This window comes from Nelumbo nucifera, chromosome 8, assembly GCF_055504915.1.
Source record: "Nelumbo nucifera cultivar China Antique chromosome 8, China Antique-T2T, whole genome shotgun sequence".
Taxonomy (NCBI): Eukaryota; Viridiplantae; Streptophyta; class Magnoliopsida; order Proteales; family Nelumbonaceae; genus Nelumbo; species Nelumbo nucifera.
Genome location: NC_142656.1, coordinates 21,587,088 through 21,614,921, shown reverse-complemented (window position 1 = coordinate 21,614,921; position 27,834 = coordinate 21,587,088). Strand labels below are relative to the sequence as shown.

Here is a 27,834-nt window from a genome sequence, read left to right as displayed (position 1 = left end):
AAAAGTTTAAAGAGAGAGAGAGAATAACGTGTGTACAAAATCACAACTCCCATTCATAAATTTTGTGTAACTGATCTTATGCATATTTTGCCTTGGATTGTTTTTATCTTCAAAGATCAAAATCTGAAGGGACAAAATATCACGGTCAAAATTAAATCAAAAATATGATGATAAACCTTTCTCTATCCTCAAGCGAGTCATGAGACGATACAGCTTGTACCTGACTCAATAACCACTTGTACTTGGTAACTTGATTCCAGAAGTTCATTATAGACTCTTTCATTGGACTTCCTTTTGCCTTATTCCAGCATCTTCATGTTCAACCTGACAAACAACAAGAACTTCAGATATTTAATTGGGTTAGCAGAGATTTCTTAACTGGGAAAAGGGTAGAAAAGAAGTTATGGCCCATTAATTGCACTGTTGGGTCCACCTTCCAGAAGGGATAGCTATAGCCTATAGGGTTGTCTAGTGAATAAATTGCAGATTTCTATCATGTAGGTTATTTAACGAAGTTGGCCACTACCACAAACTTGTTAGTTCTCATTCCAGGGAGAAGAAAATTCTGTAGTGTAACACTGAAAGTTGCATACATTTCCATAAAGGACCTCGATCAACAATTGATATACTCCTTCAGAGTAAGGTTCCTGACCACCTTTTCCCTTCGTGTTTCTTTTTTTGGTTCCTAGTGGTATGCTGCATGTGTTGCTAGGTGTACCACGTCTTTTTGAACTGGTTTAGTGCATGTAGATTTTTGTGTGCATGGATGTAGGATCTCAAGAATATGATTGATATTTACCTCAATAATCACCCTTGCTTTCTTTTTCAACTTTGCACCAGGTTCTTCCTTCTCAAGCTTTTGCTGAGAATCTCTTCTCTCCCTTTTCTGATGAACTGTTTTCACATCATCTTCACCGATGTCATCTGCATCATTAACTAATCATGTTCAATCCAGATGAATATTATCAGAACCAGTGCATTCTTTTGGATACATGTTGGTGAGTGGGACTGTGAGTCTAGATATTATCGCACATGTCAGTTAAACAGCTAGAAGCTTGCCAGCTGTAATTCCGTTATTTACCTTGTATAAATTCCCCTGTATATTGAATAAACCGCAGTTGTTCCTTTCATTTTTTAATTATCGCGCATGTCAATTAAACAAAGTTGAGCTGTGTCGGTTAAACAGCTGGAAGCTTGCCAGCTGTACTTTCCCGGCTGTGCTCCTAGCCAGCTGTAATTCCATTATTTACCTTGTATAAATTCCCCTGTATATTGAAAAACCGCAGTTGTTCCTTTCATTTTTTAATAGATGCATAAAACATGGACATGCACAAAACATGGCTATATACAAGAAAACGTTAGGACTTGGTCCCATTATTAGCTGTGTACCTATTATGTATATAAATATGCATGTCTGTAGTGAAATTTTTACTATATAATGCCAACATTTGCCTTGGCCTCACATCCAGACCACCATCACTTTGGTCTATTTATTTTCCTATCCCCTACTTTTCTCTTCTCTTGTGCATGTAAATGCATATGCCACTCAACTAGTGAAATGTTAAAATAGACTCAATAATTGATTGGCAAGAAGATTCATGTTATATTACCATAATCACCATCCTTCAGAGACTCATCAATGGCAGGACCACCAAAATCCTCCATATCTTCTTCTTCAAGTTCCTCATAGCCTTCTACATATTCTATCTCAGGTTCCTGCTCATGTCAGCAAAGGACACAAAGGCATTCACATTATTGATCATGAACAGGAAAAACAAGTAACTTGTGATGACCATACCTCCTCTTCATCCTCACTAGCAGCCTGTAGTCCTTCCATATCAAGAACTTTATTATATTCCTTGACAGGATAATTATATATGTCACCATAAACTCCTTTTTTAAGACGTTCTAACAATTCTTTCTCAATACTCTGCAAAAGATCCAATATTTTTAGAAACAACTGGGATGTAGATGGAAAACCGAGTGAACCAACTCATAAGATGAACATGATAACCTTATCCAAAAGTGCAGCCTTTTCAGCCTTTTCTTCTCTCCTAGCCTCTCTCTTTTTCTCCTTCCTTGGTGTTGTCATTATCTTTTCCCTGCAACACAGAAAAGAATGAAAGAGGTTAAGGAGAGGGAGAAGTTTAATTATAAATGATTAATAGTGCATGATGTAATATGTAACCACCACCGTTTCTGATATAAAGAGCACCAGCTTTTAAGATGTTATCTATGATCTCATGCTTCACTGCAATTCAAAGCCCACAATAATCAACTTTCCCCCCATTTATTTGAACATGCTCCAGTTTGATAGTATTTTGTATGAATGGTTTACAACATCTAATTATTTCCTAATATTGTCACAAAATGTTTTAATTTTCATGCATATCAACATGAAATGATGATGGCCTCTTCTCCTTGTTGATTGTCTGCAAGATTTTTTTCTTTTTATCTAATGAAATTATGTTACTAACCAAAAAATTATATTAAATGCAAAGTTCTCATTTTACTTGTACATAGATATCATTCAAATAATTTGAGTTTCTCCTTAAACTCGTTGCTTCTTTCAAATTTATCACTATAAATGACTTTTTGTTCTTTTTTCCTTTATGAAATACTTTTAGTTATACATAATTTAATAAATATAGTCAACATGTTAACATTTTAAACTCTTATGAGAGAATAAATAATGTAATGGTATAAGTATATTCATATCCAAATCAACCAATCAAAAAGATATTCATATGCAAATAGAACTTTTATGTTAAACAAAACATAACAAAATAATATTAATAAATAAATTATACACAAGAACCACTACATAATAATTTTTAACCCTAAAATTTATTCTGAACGGACAAAGAGGCCATATTGAAACATGGCAATCATGTTAGATTCACAATAATGTCTTTTTTTAAATTTCAAAAAAAAACCCATTAAAAGAATAAAGATAGAAAAAGGTGATAAGACATCATCCAAGAGAAAAAACCCCAAAAAAGCAAACAATTGCTGCCAAACCTCACACTCAAAACCTGAAAAATAAAAATAAAAACATCAAACTTAACAAATATTTTGAAAGGTTAAACGCCATAAATTTTACAATAAATCCAGACAAAAATTCAGGTACTTCTGACATATTTCTTATTTTAAGTGGTTAGCCTCTCCAACAAACCAACATTTTAAAACTTACTTGCATGTTCATTTCCATATTTCCTCTAGTGTTTTCAACCCGCCATTGACCTGGACAGTTGAACCATCTGAATCATCACCCTGGCATGATTCCAGGCCTGGTTTGCCTAAAACCCGAAATTTGGTCAAAAGTCAATGACCTGGTCAAAAACCATCCAACCCGAACAGTTGAACCTTGACTCGACCCGGTCACTAGGCCACGGGTTACACACTCAATGTACGTGCAAGCTTTCGGAGTCCATAACTTTGTGCTCAATTGTTTGATTTGGGTGATCTTTATATCGATTTAGGGTAACTTTTTCAGATCTATGCATTCCAAGGTGATGAATGCCCCACTACTTTCACCAAAAAGTTCTTTTTGGCCTCAAATCACAATTTTTAGCAATTTAACAATTAAAAAACTGAATTAAAAATATAAATTAAACATAAGATGATTATTATATATACATATATTGCATGTAAAAATAAAAACACATTATTTTATTGATAAAATACATCTTTATACATACATACATACACATATATGTATATATAAAACATGCCATCATGTCACAGTCTGACCCGTAAGACCCAGACAGTCAAACCGGTGACCCACGGCCGAGAGGCAAAAATAGATCAGCCTCCGGGTTAGTTTTTAAAGCACAGATTTTCTTTCCCCTTAAGATGAACATTTGGCTTCTGGTAATCTATCCTATCTTGCAAGATGGAACTCTTGCAAAGTTTTAACCTTAGATGTGGTTGGATTGAAGGAGTCATAGTTTGACTCAGATCCATATACCCAAGTTTTTTTATCACAATACTTGCTACATGTCTAATGTCAAGCTCCAAACTTAAACCTGAAATAATTGAATAAGGTTTTGGGTGGAACTAAGTCATTTTAAAATATGATTTACAGGTCTAGATAATTATGAAAACATGAAAATGAAAATTATTAGCTAAAAGTGACATGAGATAATCTATATTAGCTATATCTTTCCCACCTTCAACCATGAATTTTAATTAATATAAGAAAAAACATTCTTTACAAACAAGGTTTATTTCATGATATTCCACATCAACTTGCAGAACTGAATAGTCAACAGTATGTCAGTGTATAAATACTAAACTAGTGAAAGAATGGTAGGATCCATCGTATGGAAGCCAAAAAGGTTGCGGAATGGGTGGGCGAATTTCAAAAAAATTTCCTACCTTCTTCCAACTGGGAATCATATTCCCTAAATTTAGAATACAATATTCAAGGATCCTACTTGAACCATAACCGAACCAGATCTGAACCAAAAGGCAAAGGAGGAATTATACCTGATCCAGATAAGCAGTATCTCCCAAAGTTGGTGTTCACGCCCAAAGAAGACACCAAGAACCGCTCCTAATGAAGATGACACAGCAATCTATAGAACGGTACCAGCAGAATGCGTCCTACACACTGAATCCTTCACAAGAATCCTCTAGAAACACTGAGCACCAAATCTTTTCAGTTCCTTCTGCAAAACTGATATCAAGAACTGATTTCTTGATTTCTTTTCTCAAAGATCGAATTTTTTCAGAGAATGGCGGCAGCTGGAGGAGAACTCCTGAGATGAAGATGGCGAATGCTGCTTCTCTTCTCTCTGAAGTGTATGAGATCCTATCTCAATTCGCAGGAAGATCTTCTTGCTCAAAAACCTAGGTTCGAATTCTGTTAATTCTCTTTGGATTTCTCCTCTTTCTTCTTGATTAAGAAATCTCCTAATCCTATTAGGAGTTATCTCAATCCAAATCAGCATCTGGATAAGGGATGATCTTAATCCTATCTGCATATTAGGTTAACTTACTCCTGATCTTATCAGGAGATTACCATATTCAAATCTTATTCGAATTTGGTCTCCTGGAGTGGATTAGGTTAAAGGCCCAATCCTTTTGCTAACCTTATCTCAGATCCACCCCATAAGTGGGTGATCATATCAACCCAGTTCGAAATGGGCTTTTGGCCCATTAAGTAATCAGTGCTCAATTGGTTTCCAATCTGCTGCCCAGTTGGGCTTCTTTGTATGGCATGGGACCCAAGCACTGATCTACACACCAACCACATGGGTTCGGCCCAACCTTTATTACAAGGCCTAGCCGAATTCACTGAAAAGCCCAGTGAACCCCTGAGCCCATCACATGGACCCTATGGGCCCAACACACACTAAGTGGTCCCTAGGCCAAACCATCTTATAAAACCTAGGGACTGTGGGCAGGTGCAAGATTAGCCCATCAGGTATTATCCTAAATGGCCTTACACTTAACCTCTCAGCCCATAATGATCAAGCACTGCCCGACAAGAGAGGACCTCTCCCTCGGCTGCAAGGAACAGTGCTGCACTCTCTTCTCACATAGATCCGGGGAATTAAAACCATTTGCAAACAACTTGAAAATGAAAATACCTATATATCATATATATAAATTTTGCAAAACAAAATTCCAACGATTGAAATCAACTGCCGGCAGTTTGGTTTCCATCAGAGAGAGTGCATTCCCGATCATTACCTTTGTCCAACGAAGGGGCTGATCCTATCACTATGATCACACACTTAGATGAATTCTCAGACTGTCCCAACATACCCAGGTTTTAACCCCCGCTAAGGATATCACTGATTGGCATATCAAAGACAGCCCAATCCGACACCTAGTGAAGTATCATAATCGAGTCTAGGGGTCAGGTGTAACTTTCCAGTTTTGCCCATCTGTCTCTAAGGTCCAGCGCAATACTGGAAATCTGGTCCGGTTCAAGGATTCGAGTAATCCCATACTGCATGTGCCTTGGGTCTTACCCTGGTGGCCGAGACAGGCCATCCCAACACTTGGCGGCAGTTTGGTTTCTCTAAGGTCCAGGGCAATACTGGAAATCTGGTCCGGTTCAAGGATTCGAGTAATCCCATACTGCATGTGCCTTGGGTCTTACCCTGGTGGCCGAGACAGGCCATCCCAACACTTGGCGGCACACCAGTATCAGCCTTGGTAGGATAAATCTCCCCAGACTTATCCAATGGCTGTGAACATTTAAAACTAACACTAGTCTCATTAAGTGTCCAGTTTTAGGGTCTTACACAGAATCATACCATATAACATGAATCAAACATGCACTTTATTTATTTACACTAAATGTCAAAAGTACATCAAATCAGATTGAAACTAAGGGCATACAAAACTGTCTAACAACTAGGACACAATTCAAGCATAAGCTGAGAAGGGTGCTAAAAAACAATTGAGAATTTGGGGAAAAATATAATTTACAATCAAAGAAAACATTTTAATGAGTTTTAATATCTCTTAAAAAGTAAGAAAATTCTTATTGATACATAAAGTGGTCCTCTAAAGGGTTTCTTAGCATGTTTAAGAATCATATTACCATAGGTGGAAATCATGGTTATGAAGTCTATATTGATAAAAAAAAATGGTTATGAAGTCTATGGTTGACTGATTTTGTCATGACAGCAATGTTGACTATAAAGCTAAAGATAGTTAAAAGTGGAAGAAACTTCAGATCTAAGAGACCTAGCCTGATAGAATGAAGTTCGAGGAGATAACAACCTGGAGAAGATTTCAAAGAGCTGAGGCAAAGACATTCCTTTTTGAGAGATGTAAAGCAAAGGGGAAGATCACACTGAAGATTAGGGAGTTGCGGAAAGCCATGGTTATGCTGGTTGGGACTGCCGTGATTGAATGGTTCAGAAACTTTGTGGAAAAGGCAATTCAGACAGACACAGAAGCAGAATGGAAAAGTTCCAAAGAAGGAGGTGACTGAAGATACTTTGCTGAAAAAACATGGAACAAAAAGGGAAGGTTCCTGATGTTGGTTGAATACTTCGGAAGAGGGAAGAAACAGTTAGTTTGTATCCCTGAAGGGAAAAATAGATCAAGTTGGAGTGAGACTAAATCTTGTTACAAACTTTCTTAGAAGAAACAAAGAAAAAGATGGGGTTGAAGCAGTGGTATGGAGAAACAAGTGAACTTTACCCTGAAAAGGAAAAAGAAACTGAAAGTCATTTCTTGGTGAATGGTCTGGGTATTGATAAAGTGGCTTACAATACAGAAAAGGTAGTTTGGGAAAAGAAATTGGTGGTTGAAGTTGAAAAAAAAAACCAGAAAACTGGAAGCTTATCGCAGAAGACTTAGTTAGAAATTGGAAGGTAAAAGGACCAATACTGTTTACCCCTTTTGAAGATTGTAAAGTTCTTTTAGATTTGATGGGAGACGAGCTAGATATCAGTGCATTGAGTCTAATATTGAAGACAAGGGCGGATACAGTGATGAGATGGTCCCCTAGCTCAAACTCAAAAGACTTCTCAATGGAGGATGGTATAACCATTCGGATTGTTGGTCTCCCTTTCCACATGTTGAAGAGGGAGATCTTCCACTCGATTGCTTCCTTATGTAAGGCAAAACTTGAAAGTGTTTTTGCCTTAGATCTCCGATCAGTGGCTCTGAGATTAAACAGAGTGAAACCTGAAGAAATCCCAAGAAAGGTGCAGGTGCTAGCTGATGATGTTTTCTACTCAGCATGGATCTTGACCTCCATTGAAGCAGCTCTGTGGAGGGATTCCAGGAGAGAGGAAGACGAAGAGCTTGAAGAAGAATACCTAGGTGGGTCACAGAGATTGGCTGAATTTAAACTAGCAGAAATTTACTTGGAAATGGAAACTTTGGGGCTGCAGAACACAGAGAACACAGAAGGTATGAAAGTGGAAAAGTTGAGGCGTGCAAGCAAAGTTAAACCAGTTGACTGTTGCATGACCCATGCAGAGGTTCTGACAAGGTGAGTTAATGCAAAAGTTGACTGTAAAGGCTCTAGAGTAAGTGTGGATGACACGTGTACTGCAACTAAACCAAAAAAAGATATCTCAGTGAATGGGTTTTCAAATGAGCCAAGGCCCATCTTAGAGCTAAAATCTGTTGCATCTACTTTGGGGCCTGAGGCATGGTTGGTAAATGAAGGAAATGGGCCTTTGAAGAAGCCAGAACAAGTGAAATCTGGGCCTAAACCAAAACAAGCTGTTTCAGTAATTAGGCTCTCAAATGGACCAGGGCCCAACTTAGAGCTAAGGTCATATGCCACTTTAAGTGACCACGTGATGAGAGAGGCAAAGAAAACAGGAGATGATAAAAGATGTCTATCATCGTCCCAGTCTCAGCCCTGTTCGAAGGTTCAATCTGTTAAGGCTGCGGAAAAACTGTTTTGGAGGCCAAGGCTGGTCTCCTACTCCACCAGCCCTGAACGACCAAATCCGAGGTATAGCAGAAGCAAAGAGGAAGAGGATGAGTTTGATTCAGATTGGGTAAACTTTGAAGGGGAAAAGACTGATGAGGAAATTTCTGGAGATTCCAGTATAGGCAGCGCCAAAAGTAGGTGTGACAAAAGTTTCTTGGAGGAAACGGAGATGGGAACAAGACTTCTGTTCGAACCTTCTTCACCAGCACCCTCTGGACTTCTTTTGGGAACTCAGATACGGTGCAGTAGTTCCTCACCTGGGCGAGGATAATACCTCGGTCAAAGATGGAGCAGTTCCTATCCCTGTCCAGAGACATAGCCAAGTTGTTAGTAGAGTGCCTCCTTCTTCTCAGCATTCAGCAAGCAAAGCTACAGGATTATTCCCATCCCCGGCTTGCCCTTCAAAGGTTGGTTTGGAGGAGAACCCCCGACTTAAAAGCCCTTTAGTCCAGTCTTCTGTGGAGATTAGTGCAGACCCTTTGAAGCCCGGTATGCTGTGCCAATCCTCTTTAGTTCCTTTTTGTGTTTCAACTAATCCTATCTCTCTCCGGTTGTCTTGCCTGTTCAGCCTACAGGTGTCTCCAAGTCCTGCCCAACAGCTGCCATTCCTAGTGACTCGGTGGGATTAACAGAGGAGATAGGGGTTGGTGAGGATGTAGAAGGGTCTAAGGAGGAAGGGGAGAGAATTTGGGAATTAATAGTGATCCTTTTCAAGCAGTTGATAGAGGTGGAAATTCACTCCAGGTTGGGATCAGAAGAGGGGACTGAACTGATTGGGACTACTTCTAAGGAAAAGGAGAGGGAGATTAATAAGAGTGGTGCTGGAACTAAAAAGGCAAATAAAAAACTTAGCAAGAATAAGAAAAAAGGACAAGAAGTAACTCAGTTAAAAGCTTTAAACAAGGAGGAGGGAGAGAATTCTAAAACAAGAAGAAAAAAGATGAGTGAAGTCGAAAGACTTAGGTGTGGTGTGGATTATGAAAGAGGAGGTACAGGAAGGAAGGAGAGAAAGCAGGGTTAAATTTAAGCTGAGCTGTGTGGGCTTTTTACTTAATGTTTTCCATGAAGATAATTAGTTGGAATGTGAGGGGTTTGGGGAGCTCAAGAAAAAGAAGTGTAATTAGGGAAGTCCTTAGGAAAGAGAAACCGACCATTTTCTTAATTCAAGAGTCAAAACTAACAGAGTTGGACAGAAGAAGGGTGAGGAGTGTTTGGTCAGCTAGAGGGTTAAGTTGGGCGTTTACACAATCATGGGGAGCATCAGGAGGCATCATCACAATATTGAAGAATGAAGAAATGGAGTGTACTGAAGAACTAATTGGCAATTTTACATTAACAATCAAGTTGAGAAGAAAAGAGGATGGTTTTGAGTGGGCCTTAACCAATGTCTATGGACCTAACTCGTATAGGGAGAGAGATGATTTTTGGGATGAGCTTGCAGCCATAAGGGGTCTAGGGGGTGATTTTAATGTCATAAGATTCCTAAATGAAACTACCAATTCAAATCATAGGCTGACCTCTAGCATGAGAAAGTTCAACCTTTTTGTGGACTCAAATGAATTGAGAGAGCTACCTATGTTGCAAGCAAACTTCACTTGGTCCAACTTCCAAGAAGAACCGGTGTTGTAAATTAGATAAATTCTTATTCTCTTCAGAATTTGAATCTGTTTGGAGGGGACTAGCAATGAGGGTCTCCCTAGACCTACCTCAGACCATTGTCCAGTTAGGTTATCCCAAGAAAACATAGGAGGGGGGCCATATCCCTTCCAGTTTGAGAACATGTGGTTGCTACATCCTGATTTTATAAAAAAGGTTCAATAGTGGTGGGAAGAAGACCAAGTGGAATTCAGATGGAAAGGGTACAAGTTCTATAAAAAGCTGCAGGCCCTAAAAGCTAGAACCAAAGCTTGGAACAAGGAGGAATTTGGAAGAGTGGATTGCAATAGGATTCAAGAAATTGATGGAGGTGAGGCAGAGAGGAGAATGACAGTAGGAGAGAGGGAAGAGCGTTGGAAGCTGAAACAGGAATTGCAGGAAATCACAAGGAAAGAGGAGATAAGTTGGAGACAAAAACCTAGGTGTAAGCAGCTAAAGGAGGGAGACGGGAATACCAAATTTTTTCACACCTTAGCAAATGGAAGGAAGAGGAAGAATTTTGTGGGGAGGCTGGAATGGAATGGGGAAGTGATTACAAATGAGGAAGAGATATCAAGAGCCTTTATGGAACATTTCAAATCCATTTATGACAACCCAAGAAGAGAGAGAAAGAGAGAAGAAATCCCTGACCTTGATTGGCTACCTGGGAATAGAGTTTTGATAGATCAACTAGAAAAGAATTTTGAAGTCCAAGAAGAGATGCTATTTTTTCAATGGAAAGATCTAAAGCCCCAGGCCCAGATGGTTTCATGATGGCCTTTTACCAAGATTGTTGGGATATTATAGGTGGTGATTTAATGGAGGTCTTCTTGGAATTCTTTGACAGAGGTAAGATAAATTCGGGTTCCAATGCTACTTTCATAGCTTTGATTCCTAAAAGATAAATGCAAACCACCCAAAGGATTTTAGGCCCATAAGCCTAATTGGGAGTATGTATAAGGTAATATCAAAGGTCTTGGCAGAAAGAATCAAAAAGGTACTACCTTCTTTGATTTCTCCAAACCAAGGGGCATTTGTGTCAGGAAGACAAATTATTGATCAGATCCTTATTGCCAATGAATGTGTGGATTATTGAAAAAGACAAGGAGAAAAGGGTCTAATTTGCAAACTGGATTTGGAGAAGGCCTATGATTTGGTGGGCTGGGACTTTTTACTAGAAGTATTGAGCATTAGAGGATTTGGAGAAAGGAAGTGCATGTGGGTTAAGGGTTGTATCTCTTCATGTCACTATTCCATTCTAGTAAATGGGGTAGCCAAGGATTTCTTCCCGGCAAAGAGAGGATTAAGACAAGGGGACCCTCTTTCCTTTTCACCCTGATAGTTGAGTGTCCAGATTACTAGAGCCGATGCTAGAAAATTGATTAAAGGGTGGAGAGTAGGGAGGGAGGAAATAGTTGTAACCCACCTTCAATTTGCTGATGACTTGATCCTCTTTTGTGAAGGAGATCCAGAGGAGTTGGAAAATTTAAAGGTCTTGGTAGAGAATTTTGAAAAGGTCTCCAACTTGAGAGTAAATTGGAATAAAAGTTGTGTAGTTGGAATTAATAGGCAAGAAGGTCAGGTGGCATTGTTGGCTTGATCTCTAGGTTGTGAGGTAAGTGAATGGCCCCTTAAGTATTTAGGCTTACCTTTGGAAGGAAATCCGAGGTCTGTTAGCTTTTGGTACCCAGTCTTGGAAAGATTCTCAAAAAGACTAGCGGGTTAGAAAAGAAACTACATTTCTTTGGGGGGTAGAATCACTCTAATAAAGTCAACACTAGAAAATTTGCTAGTGTACTTTTTGTCTACCTTCAAATTGCCTGTTAAGATTGCAAACCAAATTGAAAAAATAATGAGAGATTTTCTGTGGGAGCCTGGAGATACCAAAAAGGATCATAGGGTAAAATGGGAAGTGGTGTCTAGAAAGAATGACTAAGGGGGTTTAGGGATTGGAAATATTAGAACAAGAAATGCAGCTTTGTTAGGCCAATGGTTACGGAGGTTTCCTAAGGAGCAAGAGAGTCTATGGCATAAGGTGATAAGAAGTATTCATGGAATGGCAGCAAATGGATGCGATGCTGGATTCGATCCAAGGGCTTCGCGTTTTTCCCCATGGAAAGATATTGTTGGTATCTTGCCTTTCTTCTATCCTTTCATCAGGTATGATGCCTGTGTGGGTAATAAAATTCTTTTTTGGAAGGACTTGTGGATTGGGGAATCTCCTCTTAAGGATACATTCCCAAACCTTTATTCCCTTTCTTTGAAAAAATCTCAATTTATCTCTTCTTTTCGTACTTCTGGGGATTCTTGGGATTTGGGACTAAGGAGAGGTTTGAGGGACTCAAAAGTGGAGTCAACAATTGATATTTTTTCTCTTCTGAGTTCAGTTTTTCTAGACCACTCCTCTCCAGACAATAGAGTTTGAGCAAAAACTTCTACAGGTAGTTTTTCTTGTTCTTCGTTTTTCAATGCTTTGGTGTCCCCCCAAAAGTAAGGGCTTTTTGTTGAGAAGTGTTTCTCCAAAAAATCAATACCTTGGAAGTGCTTCAAAGAAAGAGACCAAATTGGTGCTTGCCACCTCATGTCTGTAGCCTTTGTTTAAGGAATGGTGAGACGATGAATCACCTATTAATTTCTTGTCCTTTTAGTGCTCTAATTTGGGATTGGTTCTCCTCTCTCTTTGATTGTAGGTGGAATCCTCCCACAAGTGTAGCGGATTTATTTGACCCTAGCTTTTTCCGACAACCAAAGAAGAAAGGAAGGGTGATGTGGAGAACAACAAGGGCAACTATCTTGTGGGCAGTATGGGAAGAGAGAAACAATAGGATTTTCCAAGGGAAAGAAAAATCAGCTCCTGAAGTTATTAAAGGGATCACCATCAAGGCAGTACATTGGCTGAAAACTCTTGAATTGTTCAAGGATGTCTCTACAGATGATTTGATTAGAAGATGGAATATTTTAGCAAGATCTTCTACTTCACCTACCATACAAGAAGTTTGGTCCCCTCCTTTGCAGTGTCATGTCAAACTGAACTTTGATGGCAGCTCTATTGGGAACCCCGGACCTTCTGGAATAGGGGGTGTGTTTAGAGATGCGGAAGGAAAAATCCAAGCTCTGTATTCTGGCCCAATAGGTGTGGGGGACTCGCTTAGAGCTGAAGTTTTGGCGCTCCTCTAGAGGCTCAGATGGGCCAAGCAATAGGGTTTCCAACAGTTGGAAGTGGAGGGGGATTCAAAATTAGTAGTAGGATGGCTGCAATCAAACAGTTTGGGAATGTGGTCCCTTAGACAACAGGCAAGGGAATTATTGAGCCTCACAAGGGAGCTGGATGCAAAAGTGTATTGGTCTAGGAGGTCAGCAAATGCTTTAGCTGACTACCTAGCAAAACAGGGGGTGAATCGAGAGTTTTTGTTTTGTGCAGTGTTGTAAGATTTTTGTTATTTAGGGGTCACCTTTTACTTTGGAAGGTGACAGTTGTTTCTTATGGTTTTATCTAATGAAAGTTACTGTTTCCTATAAAAAAAATAAAAAGCTAAAGATAGTTTCAAACTGCATACCTTGTTTTTAGTGCAAGTTTCCTCATGCGTATCCGCATTTGAGTCATTTTAGTGAGTCGTTGCTTTATTTTGTGTACAAGGAACTTAGGCCAATACATCTGTCAAATCCAAAATGAATGTAAAAAGGTAAGCATTTTAAACCGAGTGCAAGGCAAAGCAAGAAAAGCAAAGGGACAACGTTTTAGGTGAAGGGGAATACCATATGTTTGTCAATGATTTCAAGTGCCTTCTCATAGTTTCTTGGCAACTTAACTCTCTCCCATAATTTATTTGGCATATGAGCCCTTTCTATAGTTTTCATATATAAATAAAAGATTCCTGCATAATGCACAAATGGCTCAACATGAGAACGGAGGTATATGCAGCTGTAATATCGAAAAGAAGCCTTATCATCCAATTCTTGGTGACCACAGAAGAGATATTACATGAAAGGAAAGAAAAACAAAGAAAACAAACTCTATACAGAAAAAGTGTACAAGTAGAAAAATGTACTGGCGCATAACACGAAATATAAAAAAAAAAAGTATAGAAAACAAAATGCAACTAAAATACATTTAAGAACATTATTATAAAATCCATTCATGCACCAAGCAGTTTTTGCAAGCTAGTAATTTAGCATCATTTATAGAGAACACAAAAGCAAAGGGTCACAGAAATAAGCGCTATTACACAATGTTGGTCCCTACGATCTAGGGCGTTGGTCCTGTGGACTCCAATTCGACAGTGGTCAAGTCTCCGAAGGTACAGAGGGAACAGCAGTGGAAAAGAGAAGAATAGGGAGAAGAAGGTTGCAGAAAATCCCAGGGTTAGGGTTGCAAAATGGTGGGACTTACATGGGATTCCAAGAGGGTCATCCTCCTGGAAGGCTTTGAGCCTCTCCTACTTATATAGACAAAAGGCTAGGGTCTGAGAGGAAAACAAGGAGACAAAGGAAACTTTCCCGCCATGGGAAGGTGGTTAAAATTTGTTAGGTAGCAAACAAGTAAGTGATTCGGTGTCTTGCCACGTGTCCGTGCAAATCTCCTGAGATTGGGAATTCATGCTCCTCAGAGTCCAGTGGGCACGTTCATAGCTATGGCCCCTTCTAGAAGCTTACCCATCGTCACATGGCATGATCCCTCTCACGGTAGCGCCTAAGTACTTGAGTGTGGCGGCATCGCAGTGCTGCGATGCTACAACCTATTTGGCATCACCTTAGTGGGCCTCTGCCGCAATTGTGAATCTGAACCTGCACTGTGATTTCTACGATTTGACACCTGCAATGTGGCATTCTTAATTCATTACTGTCATCACAATGATGTCATTCGCAAGCATGCACTTAATTGTTACCACTGGAAAGGGAATTGTGATATCGTAAGCGACATCGCAGATTTTGGTATTTCTGTGCTGTGAGTTTCGGGAGATGTGGATTTGTGACTCTGGTTCTCAGACAAGCGATCACACCTATGTTCCGTGCACTGACCTCCATCGCAGGTTCTGCAATGATTAACCCCATGTACTTACAAAGGGTCTTGGGAGGGGCAAACTGACATGGACCTAACCTTTGGCATTTTTTTACACAAAGTAGCTTCTCTAGGCCTAAGGTTTCACCCATGCACCAAACAATGGCCCTTAGCAAAGGATCAAACAAATCATTAAGAAAAGCAGGTTTTGGGAATGTCAGAGTTCAAAAAAGAACTTGGGTAGCAGGATTGAGTAGTAAAGTCGCAATGAAGTGAAGCTTCTTGTTTCGAATGCTGCTACAGTAGTCCGAACCAGGAAGAGAAGGAAGGAGAAGAGGAAGAAGAAGAGAAGAAGAAGAGAAGAAGAAGAAGAAAGAAAATACGGGTCTGTTGAAATCTGTTGGATTACCCCTACAGTCAACCCCCTTAATCTTCATTAGATTCTAATGATCTTTACAAAGACAAAAATGCCCATACTTAAGTGTGGGGCAGAGTGACTCTAATAACACTGCCACATAAGCAAGCTACTTAACAAGCATAAGAAGACTAAACTACCCCTATTCGGCACACTTTAAAACTCCCCCTCAAGCTGGAGAATATATGTCATATAATCCCAGCTTGTTACATAGATAGTTCACTTTTCCTGAGCTTAGAGCTTTTGTAAACAAATCTTCCCACTGGTCATTAGAGCCCACATGTTCTGTATTTATCTCTCCAGCAAGGACCTTCTCCCTCACAAAGTGGCAATCAACCTCTATGTGCTTTGTTCTCTCATGAAAGACAGGGTTGGATGAGATATGGAGTGCAGCTTGGTTGTCACAGTACAATCTCATAGGTTTATCCATGTGAAATCCAATTTCTTGTAGGAGATTCCTCAACCACACTAATTCACAGGTAGTGTGCGTCGTGGCCCTATACTCGGCTTCAACACTGCTTCTGGCCACAACCGCCTGCTTTTTACTCTTCCATGTCACAAGATTTCCTCCAAGAAATGTGCAATAGCCTATAGTAGATCTTCTGTCATTCACTGAGCCTGCCCAGTCTGCATCTGTATACCCAACTACTTCAAGTTTTCCTCCTGATTTATACAATAGCCCACGGCCTGGAGCTCCTTTCAGATACCTCACAATTCTAAGGACTGCATCCCAGTGAGGTATACAAGGGTTCTGCATGAATTGGCTCACCACACTGACTGCAAAGGAGATGTCGAGTCTCGTGATAGTCAGATAGTTCAGCTTTCCCACTAGTCGTCTATACCTTTCAGGATCTTCAAATACTTCTCCTGTATCACTACTCAACTTAACATTTGGTTCCATAGGGGTCTTAGCCGGTTTTGCACCTAACAGTCCTGTTACTTCCAATAGATCAAGAACATATTTCCTTTGGCACAGATTTACACCTTGTTTTGACCTGGCAACTTCTATTCCCAAGAAATACTTTAATTTCCAAGGTCTTTTGTTTGAAAATGATTTTGCAGAAATACCTTTAGTTTGCCAATCCCCAATTTATCACTACTAGTAATGACAATATCATCCACATAGACCACTAATAAAATCTTCCCAGCTTCTGAGTCATAGCTGAACACTGAGTGATCAACCTGGCATTGCTTCATTCCAAAACTCTTCACCACTTCGCTAAACTTCCCAAACCAAGCACGTGGAGATTGCTTCAACCCATAAATTGCCTTCTTCAGTTTGCACACCTTACCATCCTCCCCCTGAGCAACAAACCCAGGTGGTTGCTCCATATATACCTCCTCCACCATATCACCATGGAGGAAGGCATTCTTTATGTCAAGCTGAAAGAGAGGCCAATCATACATAACTGCCAGGGAGATTAGTACACGAACAAAACCAATCTTAGCCACCGGAGAGAATGTCTCCATGTAGTCCACTCCATACAACTGTGAGTAACCTTTAGCAATAAGTCCGGCCTTCAGACGCTCCACACTACCATCTGGCAAGTATTTCACAGTATACACCCATTTACAACCCACAGCATGCTTACCAGGTGGGAGAGTAGTAAGTTCCCACGTTTGAATATGTGGAAGAGCAGAGAGTTCCTCCTCCATTGCCTGCCACCATCCAGGTGAACTAAGAGCTTCTTGAACATTGTTAGGTATGGAAATAGAGGACAAAAGTGAAACAAACTGGCGATGTGAGGTAGAAAGACGAGGTAATGAAACAAAATTGGAAATGGGATGGAGGGTAGAACTGCGTTTACCTTTCCGTAAGGCAATGGGTGGTCGAGGTCTGAAGGTTCAACAATAGGAGCCATGAGAGGATCCACAGATGAGGTAGAAGCTGGAGGAGGGGCCGGTGTCGTCCGACGTGTATACACTTGTCGGATCGGTGGTCGTTCGATGGTGACCTGCATTGGATGAGGTGATGAGTCTAGTCCCACAATAGCATCTAGAACTGGATCACTAACAGGAAGAGGAAGAGGAAGTAAGGGTGAAGACAATGATGCATCAGGATTTGAGAAGAATGATACAGACTCAAAAAAGGTGACATCAGGGCAGACATAGCACTTTCGGGTAATGGGATTATAACACTTGTACCCTTTTTGAGTCCGAGAGTAGCCAAGGAAGACACATTTAATTGAGCGTGCATCTAGCTTCTCTATTCCAGGACTCAAATTGTGGACAAAGCACACACAGCCAAAGACACAAGGAGTTAATGGAAATGGAGATAAAGTGGGAAACAAAATAGAGAAGGGGGACCGACCATGAAGAATAAAAGAGGGCATCTGATTAATGAGAAAACATGCAGTGAGTACAGCATCACTCCAAAACCGTTTAGGAACATTCATGTGGTGAAGCATAGACCGAGCAGTTTCAAGAAGCTGACGATTCTTCCGTTCAGCTACCCCATTTTGTTGAGGGGTGAATGCACATGAGGTCTGATGAATAATGCCATGTTGTTCTAAATACTGTTGAAATGAAGTAAGAAAGTATTCACGACCATTATCTGAACGGAGAACTTTGATTGGAACGCCAAATTGTGTGTGTATTTCAGCATGGAATTTTTGAAAAATGGAAAATAATTCACTTCTTTCCTTCATTAAATAAATCCATGTCACTCTTGAACAATCATCAATAAATGAGACAAAAAACTTGTACCCATTATAAGACTATTTTGATTGGACCCCAAACATCTGAATGAACCAAAGAAAAAGAACTCAACATACGACTCTCAACTCTTGGACTGAAGGACACACGACGATGTTTACCAAACTGACATGACTCACATTGCAAAACTGACAACTAACTCAATGACGGAACCAACATCTTGAGAGCCTTGAGAGATGGATGTCCCAGTCGGCAATGCCATTGTAGAGGAGTAAGTGAAGTCTGAAGAGCAACTGAAGATCCACCACCGTCAAGGTAATACAATCCACCAGCTTCATGCCCCCCACCAATCTTCTTCCCCGTCTTGAGATCCTGGAAAACACAAGTGGAAGGAAAGAAGGTAACAGAATAGTTAAGAGCTTTGGTTATTTTACTAACAGACATAAGATTGAATGGAAACTTAGGTACGTATAAAACAGATGATAAGGGCACAGAAGCATGTCAACATTACCAACACCATAGATGGGAGATGATGACCCATTGGCAAGTGTAACAGTTTGTGATGTGGAGGTTTCAGAAAGAGAAGAGAACACACCTGGAGTCCCGGTCATATGATCTGAGGCTCCAGAGTCAATAATCCAGGGAGAGGTTTTAGATGACATCCAAGCAATACCTGAATGGGCAAGTGTGGCAGTGGTATGCTGTGAAGTAGTTTGAAGGAACCGTTCATACTCATCACGCGGTACACTCACCATCTCCCTCCCAGAAGTAGATGCAGATGTGGGAGGAGTTCGGTCTGCCTGTTTACAGTCACTGATGTCAACCTCACCTGCTACAGCAAGATTAGCCCATTTAGAGGGAAGGCCATGTAGGTCATAACAGAAATTCACTGTGTCCTTCCCTGCCACAATGAGTACACTTCCTTGCAGAGTTATTCTTCCCTCTGCCACAGCCTCCCCCTGAGTCACGACCACCCCAACTAATCATGGAACTGCCACGGCCTCCTCAGGAGGCATGTCTTCCCCCTTTTGTACTGTGTCCACCTCCTTTAGCAGTCACAAGTGCTGATCTATCAGACTGTGTGGGATTCTCTGTCTGTCCCAAAGAAATTCTGCGAAGCCGTGAGAATACTTCCTCAAGTGTAGGAAGGGTGGAGCTCCCTAATATTTGGGCTCTAACTGGTTCATGCTCTGATTTCAGCCCCACCAAGAATCTTATAACATCTAGTTGTTCCCTTTGTTGTTGTTGAACTTTAATATCTGGAGTGAGGGGGTGATAGACATTGAGTTCATTCCTTATATTCTTCATGCAGGCATAGTACTCTTCTAGCGTTTTGTTTCCTTGTTGCAAATCAAAGTACTCCTGATAAAGTTGATATACTCTTGTTGTATTATCTTGTCCAGAATACAACTTCTTAGCATGTTCCCATATATCCTTAGTTGTATCAAGAAACATGAAGTTGGCACTAATTTTGGGTTCCATACTGTTCCATAGCCAAGTCATGATTTGAGCATCTTCTTGTTCCCAATCATCAAACCCTGGGGAGTCAGCCGATGGTTTCTCATCTTTTATGTGCTTCACTTTCCTCTTTGCCTTGAGAAAAACTTCCACAGATTAGCCCATGGAACATAGTTCTCCCCATTCAGTTTAATTGAGGTCATCTGTACACCTAGGTAGTCAGAGGAAACCACCACACTAGGTTTCTGATCATTATACCCATCTCCTATTGCTACCATTGTACTCTTTCACAATTGCCTCTAACCTGAATTCTCAGCAACAAGCTGACTGTTGTTATTCAAAAAAAATGATGTTCCAGCACCTATAGCAACTCCTAAACACAACAGTGGGTACACACACCTTGTTCTTATTCACACTACTGCTGATTTCACAACACCACTGACCACATAGGCATCAATTTAACACTCACTAATCACATGTATACCCTCTTACATCCACTCAATAGGGATTGTGCAACATAAGCACCACAACATAGTTAAACCCGTTACACCTAGTTCAGACTAGTTTAACAATTTTAAGAGGGCAATAAACACCCACAAAAAAAACTCGGCTAGGTCATAGCATTACACCTTACACCACTCGGCCACTCATAGCAGCCCTAACACCACTCAACAACTCACAGCAGCCCCTACACCATTCAGCTACTGCACACACAGCCCTTTCTAGGGCAACAATGAACCTAGTTCTCTAGGTTCTGATCGATACTAGCAGCTTCTTTTAGGGTTTCTACCCAGAAATATTAGTAACACAAGAAGAAGAGATAACCGACCTTCCTTTGAGAATATCAACCAACCATTCACTGCTGAAGTCACTTTTCTTGATGAAGAAGGTTATGCGCAGCAGAGAGAGACGACCTGTGATGTTTCAGACCTAGGGCGAACCAGTTCTCTCCATAGACTGACTAGAAACGAAGGAGGACCTGTGACTTTTTCTACATAGACGACCTGTGACTTTTTCTACCCAAAAAAAAGTCACGAACACTGCTAAGGTGCTTTACCAACTGAAGTAGGTCAGGAGCATGGCTCTGATACCATGTTTCGAGTGCTGCTACAGTAGTCCGAACCAGGAAGATAAGGAAGGAGAAGAGGAAGAAGAAGAGAAGAAGAAGAAAGAAAATAAGGGTCTGTCGAAATCTGTTGGATTACCCCTACAGTCGACCCCCTTAATCTTCATTAGATTCTGATGATCTTTACAAAGACAAAAATGCCCTTACTTAAGTGTGGGGCAGAGTGACTCTAATAAAACTGCCACATAAGCAAGCTACTTAACAAGCATAAGAAGACTAAACTACCCCTATTTGGCACACTTTAACACTTCTAATTGACAAACCTTCTAGCCAATCCAGCTATTTGAGGCCAATGAATGCATTTTTTTCAAAAACCACTTAGATGGGATCCTAAACATATCATGCAACCTCATCTGTTACAAGGACCTTAATGAAAGATGGATTAGAGCTCCAGTCCACTCCAAAGTTTGATGTTTTGCATATCCATGTGCATAATGTGAGTCATTTAACACCTTGCACATATACATGATTGAAGTTCAGGTCTATCTGGATCCCTCCCAACCCCATTTTTCAAGTGCTCTCAAGAGAGCTAGTGAGATAATCAACTCTTGAAACAAGAGCAAAGGGACTATGGGAATGGGATAGAGAACTACATGTTGTTTACCAAGACTTCAGGTAGGTTGTGGTAGATTGAATTTAACATCTTAATAAATTAAACCCAAATAAATTGAATAAGAGGGGGGCGGGGTACAGAAAGAAATATTGATAGAAAACATAATTAAAATTGATACCGTCATGGTCCCGTATGGTGGCATAGCGACTGTTAGCAAGTGGGCAAGAGCTTCGGTTGCAAATTCCAGTCACATTATATGGGTTCCGACAGAAATTCCCAGTTGTGATCCTGATAACCAAACTAAGTGAGATGGCAAAGAATAAATTGAATAAAGCCTAGACATGTAATTAAATAAAACTAACAGCTTTTTCTTCTTCCATTCACTTATTTTTTTAATGTCTAGAATCTAGATTTAAGTGAGAGTCAAAGAAAATAGTTTATATACTTACTTGGCCATAAAACTACAGTGGTTGTGCCTGATGACTTGCCATATAACCTCATCATGCTGCATCTCCGCTTCTCTTCTTGCCTCTTCCTTCTACTTCAATTAAAATATGTACAGCAACTGGAAAGTCAAAAAAATAAGTGTGTTAAAAAAACATTGTAATATTTTTTTCTGGAGACATGGTTTGCTGAATCAGAACAAAAAAATTGTTGAAAGATGCCCAAATATCATAGTGTATCCAAAATAAAAAATGACACAGTACCAAACACCTCTTTACGTTTCCAATTGAAAAGGATTGCATGCTGGACTCATTTCCACTTTGAATTCAGTTAGTTAGAAGGAACTTTTCTTGAAGTCCACACCATATGTTGTCATTTTATGCACATATTCTTCAATCTTCAATTATTTTCCATGCAACTTTTCTCCATGGAAAAATTATAGAGCAAGGATCCAGCAACCAAAATAGCAAATTGATGAACAGCTTCAGACTCCGTTTTTTTTCTCCTTTGCCAAAATAATAAACAAACTTGAGAATATCGTTAAGGATTTCCTTTGAGAATAAGGAGTAGAGAAGAGGGATCATGTCCTTAATTGGAAAGGGATGTGTAGGAGAAAAGCAGATGAAGTAGAGAGCTGGGGAGAGTGAAAGACAAAAATGTTAACTCTTTTAGGCAAATGGCTAAGGAAATTCCTTTAGAAATACACTCTCTTTGGAACATGGCGATTCAGATTAATTTTCTGGATGTAAGATTCCTTGGTCATACATATAGGGAAGCCCGCTATTTTATGGAAGACCAAAGAACCTCACATGTTCTATCTTAACACAAGCCCATACATCCTGGTTTACCCAAAAGATAAAATTCCTCTGTACACTATTTCGTAGCAAGAAAGCACAAGAATATCAACCTTGTTAGCTAAACCCATCTCTCAATCATCACCTGTTATTCCTCTTATTAGGGCCCTCCTCCCTGGCAAATCAAGCTAAATTTTGACTGTATCTCCCAAAGCAACCCATGTCCCAAGTCCATCAAATATCGAATGAGTGAACTCATAGTTGTCAAGGAAATTAGGAAACACCTAGGCAATAAGGCACTCATGGAGGGTTGCCTCACTTAATCACCAAGATATTTCTTGCACAGTGCTCTTGAATACTTTTACATCCTTAACTTTTTGAAATTATAACAATAATAAAAAGACATTATTAAACTAAATCGTTCGGTTTTTGAGTTAATATACTAGTTTCTTTTTATTATTTTTCTTATTTGTTAGGGTTCAATCAAAATTTATACTCTCTTGAACCTTCGACGACTTAAAAACCTGAACTGATAAGCAAGGAAAAACTCAAAATTTTGCATAGCGTCTTTCATCCTTTCTTTTCTTCTTTTCCTAGGATGAAAATAGAGGCTCAGCCCCTTTATTTTCTGAAATTCTTTTCTCTCTTCCATTTTTTCATGAATATATTTTATATGAAGATTATAGACAATCAATAGATGGTTGCTACTTGCTATGGAACCTAGGGAATTACCCAAGAACTCATGGCTTTTATTCAAAAATAAAAAAGAAAAAAGAAAACCATCAATTAGGAAACAAGGCACTCCCCTGTTGCTTAGCCTTGCCTTGGCACCTTGAAAACCATGGGTGATCTTCAAATCTAATTATGGTGTGTTTTGGTCTTAGTGTGGCCCTACTGATCGTGCAAACTACTAAAACCAAGTTCATGCCTTCCTTTTAGATTCCCAATAGAAAAACAAGCCACCACCATCTCTTGTCATGGAAAATGATTCAATAAATGCCATTAAATGGGGGCATAAAACCAAAGTGTGGGTAAAGGCACATGATATGTTGTCCATTTCTTAACAAAGCAAGAGAGAGAAACTAAGGCTGCAACTTGGGCCGGGTTGGCCCGATCCCAACCAAACTTTTCGGGTTGGGTTGGGTTGGGTTGATGCTCGGGTTAGGATTAGGGTTGAAATTCATGAAGCCGACTTTATTTCAGGTTGGGTTAGGGTTGACCCCTTGGGCAACCCAACCCAACTCTATAGTATATGTTATATATATTATATATCATACATTGATTTGTTTAGATGTATGATAGTTGCATAGCCTTCACTACATACTATCATGTCTTTCTTTTAAGATAATCACTTCACTTAATCCTAAATGAAAAGACTAAAACCTTAATAACATATTTTATGTTTTTTGAATATTTTATTCTTCATCTCCTCTCTAATGTTTGCCACCCATAAAAGTTCTATCATAAGTCATAACTCATAATAAACTATAGTCATTTCAAACACTTATTTTTCCGAATTTTGTACTAAAAAAACGAATAATAACATCAAAAAAACAAATACTAATAAAACATAGGATTAATATATATAGTGAAAATTGAGTTAAGATTTGAGATTAAATAGTTTTATGAGATTTTAAGGGATGAGAAGAAGGTTGGGTTGGGCCAAACCCAAAGTTGACTTCGGGTTGGGTTAGGGCTGAAGGAATTTAGTTAGGGTTAGGGTTAGGGTTGGGTAGATCGGGTTGAAGGTCAGGTTGGGTTAGGGTTAGGGTTGGGCTAGGGTTGGCCTCAACCAAGCCCGACCTGCAGACCTGAGAAAAATTAGCTACATCTAAGTTGAAATTAGACGGAACCCCCCATTGGTTTGAACTATATAAGAAAAAATTTTTTTTTGAAGAAGGTAAAGTATTGTATTGAAAATTAAACAAAAGTACATCAGCCCATGTACAAAGAGGCTGTACAATGGGATTATACAAAAAGATCATCTAAAAAGAAGGTTCAACTTGCACAGAAGAATTCAGTTGGACATCCTGAAACAATCTTTGTACACCCAGTCAAGAACATAGCTGACCAAAAAGATTACTTTTGATTTCCTACAAATTGGAGTATTTATTATCAAAAATGCAATGGTTCCTTTCCTTCCAAATTTCCCAGATGATAGCAGCTGGGAATCTGTTCCATAAAAGTTTACCCCTCCTGTTTAAAACATTAATTGTCCAAACTTGCAGAAGCTGTAAGACTGTATTTGGAAAGCATAGATGAATACCAAAGCAGGATAGTGCCATAACCCACTGCTGAAATGAAAACTTGCAGTGAATGAAGAGGTGATCCATGGATTCTGTAACCTCTTTACATAAGAAACATAGGCAGGCCTCTTCTCAACAACCTATCTATAGTTAAATATCTACCATGGGCTGCTGTCCATACAAGAAGCCAATCTTTGGAGGTATATGGGAGCACCAGATTCTGGTCCAAGGGAAAGCAATAATTTGACTGTCTTGCAATTGAGAAACATTGTCATAGAAGGATTTAACAGAGAACTTGCCTGAAGTTTCCAATGACCAAATTCCTTCATCTGCCATTTAGGGGTTGGGCTTTATACCCTGAATGAGGTGTGGTAGTTCATCCAAAGGACCAACTTCCCAGTCATTATGAGCCACAAATGACCTCTTCATTCACCTGGTCATAGCAATCCTGCACCACTGCATCTTTGTTTTGGGCAATATTGAAGAGAGAGGGAATCTTTCTCTCAGTTTGAGATGCCCACAGCATTTTTCATGCCAAATTCTGATCTGGTTGGATCTGGTTGCCCCTGCCTAACTTGAAACTGATTCCTTTCAGGAAATCCAGGAGAGTTTTGAGGATGTTGTCCCACCAAAGACTTGTAAGACCATATTTTCCTGCTATAACTCTTCTCCACAGGCTTCTCTTTCCTTATGGAACCTCCAACACCGTTTACCAAGAAAAGATTTATTGGTTTTTCTCATATTTCTGATACCAAGACCCCTATATTTTCTTGGCTGACATACAGCGTTCCAGTTCACTGGGTGAAATTTGAAGCTATTTCTCCATCCATCCCATAAGAAAGTCCTCCTTCTCTTCTCTAGTTGTTTTTCCACTCCAGCTAGGATTTGGAATAAGGATCAATAGTAAAGTGGGAGTGAGAACAAAACACTTATGACCAGTGTAATCTTGCCACCTTTGGATAAGTATTTGGCCTTCCACATGGCCATTTGATTGGCTACATTTCCTTCCCCAGTCAGAGATGATTCGTGCAATAAATGGGGCAGAAGGGGCATTTTTTTATTTTGGCAGTTCTTTGCGTACCAAGTTTTTGTGTGTGTGTGTGTGTGTGCAATTGGAAGAGAGATGTTATTGCACAGTCTCTGTATTTCTGTACATCTATGTACTCATGCATACCTCTCTTTGACATACATTAATAACAGACCTTTATATCGTTTCTCAAAAAAAATGATATGGGATATCTGATAATACATGCAAATTAGTTCCAGATGGATTAGCAAAATAAGGTGCTAAATGTTCAGCTGTTCTCTCCAGCTTTTTCTTGGCTCGATTTTACTTCAGTCTACATCCTCTCATGTACATCCTTTGATATAAAATGAAATTTCTGTTATTTCTTCTCCCAAAAAAAAAAAAATAGTTCCATATTAATTAGCCTATATCTGGTAGTTCATGTCAGTCTTGTCAAACGCGAAGGGGTTTCATTCTAAAGTGACGCCACTGATGCAGAGCAAAAAGAATTTACAAAAGGCCTAGATACAATTTATAGAATCAGTGTAACCAAGATAAGAATGCTCGTATGGCTCTTTAGAAAGACCAAAGGGAAAAAAACGAAGCCCAAAGAAAAATTAGAACGTTTAAGCAATTTAGGAACAGCCCCAGTAAGCAATAAAGGGGCTAGAGTATATGATTTGAGCATTTAGAGAACACATCAAAGACAACTACAGAAAGGAAGAGTGTCGATGCAGGTTAAAGGCGCTAAAAGGTTTAGGAAGAGAATCAAACAAGACATGTATTAAGGTTGAGGAAAATATTGTGATCATGAGATCTAACATAAAGGCATTACTCCAGAGAAAAGGTTAGTCCTCTAAGAGTGAATGGCTGTCATTAACCCATATAAACGACATATATTTTCTTGAGGATGATCCTAATTGTTCAGGCTCTAGATTCCTCTATACACAAAAGTAGTTCTTATTACTGCAGATGGAAGAATGCAGGGCAAAAAGCCAAAAACAAGAAGTTAGGCCAATTCATTGCAACTTAGAAAACATCATTCTATCAACACAAGAATTCAATGCAACTTACAAACATATGAACAGGAATTCCTGTTCGATGTGATTGAGATTTAATAAAATGGAGTAAATGCAGTTCATCTAAGGTAGGAGAAGAGCAGAAACGAGGAAAAACCAGAGGTATTAACTTCAACTAAGGTACCGAAAGTACGATTCTCCTCCCAATAGTTGTTCTACTGATCGAAGACAGATTTTCCAAAGATAGAGGCACCTGAAGCTTCTTCTGTTGTTGATAGTGGAAAACAGAGTTTGCGGCGTCTGAGGTAGCGGTAGCGGAAAACAGAGGGACCGTGAGAAGACTGGTGGCGAATGGCCACTAGAAAACTTCGAACAGAGCTGACGTGAAGATTGGAGATAGAGGCGCCGAGAGGTTGCAGCGATGAAGCTTCAGTCTTCTTGTTCAAACGGTGAAAAGCGGAGGTGAAGGCAGTTTGCAGAGGCTGAAATTAGAAAACTTCGAACCCCAAACCTGACGACCCTATGGGTACCCACGACCCAACCCACCCTAACCCTTTTGCTATAACCCAATTCAGTTACCCTACCCAGATTTGGCCCGCTTGTAATATGAGGCACATGACATGATGACTTTAAAGAATCCGATCCGTTACGAAATTCGATTTATCCGAATTCGAAATTGAATATCTTATCGGATATCATTTGTGGGAACGCTGATTATTGCTGAATGGGCATGATACATGACTGTGTGGGCTCATTTTGAAGATAAAGCCCAATTTGCTGAATCACTTCCAGCGATATGGTATATTGATAGAAGTGTAGAACATTTTGAAAAATATATTTGTTCCTTAGTCCTTACCTGTCAAATTAAATAAAGGAGAATACAGCCATTCCCAAACTTAACAAGAGCTTCTTCTTTGTTAAGACTTGTGTATAAAATTGCTGACCCACTTAGATGATAGCATGGACAAGCTGTGTTGTAATCCCATTTGGGTTTAAACTGAGTTGTGCTTGGCACTATTAGGGGTGAGCATTTGATTTATTTGGTTAAAAATAAAATTGAAT

At 39.6% G+C, this 27,834-nt stretch overlaps 1 protein-coding gene across 4 annotated transcripts; it reads right to left on the bottom strand.

The window, feature by feature from the left end:
- Positions 1 to 31: 31 nt before the first annotated feature.
- Positions 32 to 27,316, bottom strand: LOC104610734 (uncharacterized). Of its 4 annotated transcripts, none has more exons than XM_088893994.1 (10): positions 26,930 to 27,316; positions 21,713 to 21,801; positions 21,442 to 21,551; positions 13,814 to 13,932; positions 13,615 to 13,712; positions 2,015 to 2,102; positions 1,799 to 1,930; positions 1,611 to 1,716; positions 800 to 924; positions 32 to 324 (listed from the first exon to the last, which is right to left on the bottom strand). In XM_088893994.1, exons 2-10 carry the CDS (start codon positions 21,772 to 21,774, stop codon positions 280 to 282), a joined length of 885 nt encoding a protein of 294 aa, XP_088750120.1. In that variant the 5' UTR covers positions 21,775 to 21,801; positions 26,930 to 27,316; the 3' UTR covers positions 32 to 279. The 4 variants fall into 4 exon arrangements, with proteins under 4 accessions (XP_088750120.1, XP_088750119.1, XP_010275795.1 ...); XM_088893993.1 differs by having other exon boundaries at positions 21,713 to 21,828; positions 26,930 to 27,315; XM_010277493.3 differs by having other exon boundaries at positions 21,713 to 21,828; positions 26,943 to 27,315.
- Between the last annotated feature and the right edge of the window lie 518 nt (positions 27,317 to 27,834).

Coding starts and splice junctions, on each gene's coding strand:
- LOC104610734 (XM_088893994.1), bottom strand. CDS start 21,774: ATGCAGCATGATGAGGTTATATGGCAAGTCATCAGGCACAACCACTGT. Junction 2,103..13,614: donor AAACTTGCACTAAAAACAAG/GTATGCAGTTTG, acceptor TCTGTGTTGCAG/GGAAAAGATAATGACAACAC. Junction 1,931..2,014: donor AGGCTGCACTTTTGGATAAG/GTTATCATGTTC, acceptor GATCTTTTGCAG/AGTATTGAGAAAGAATTGTT.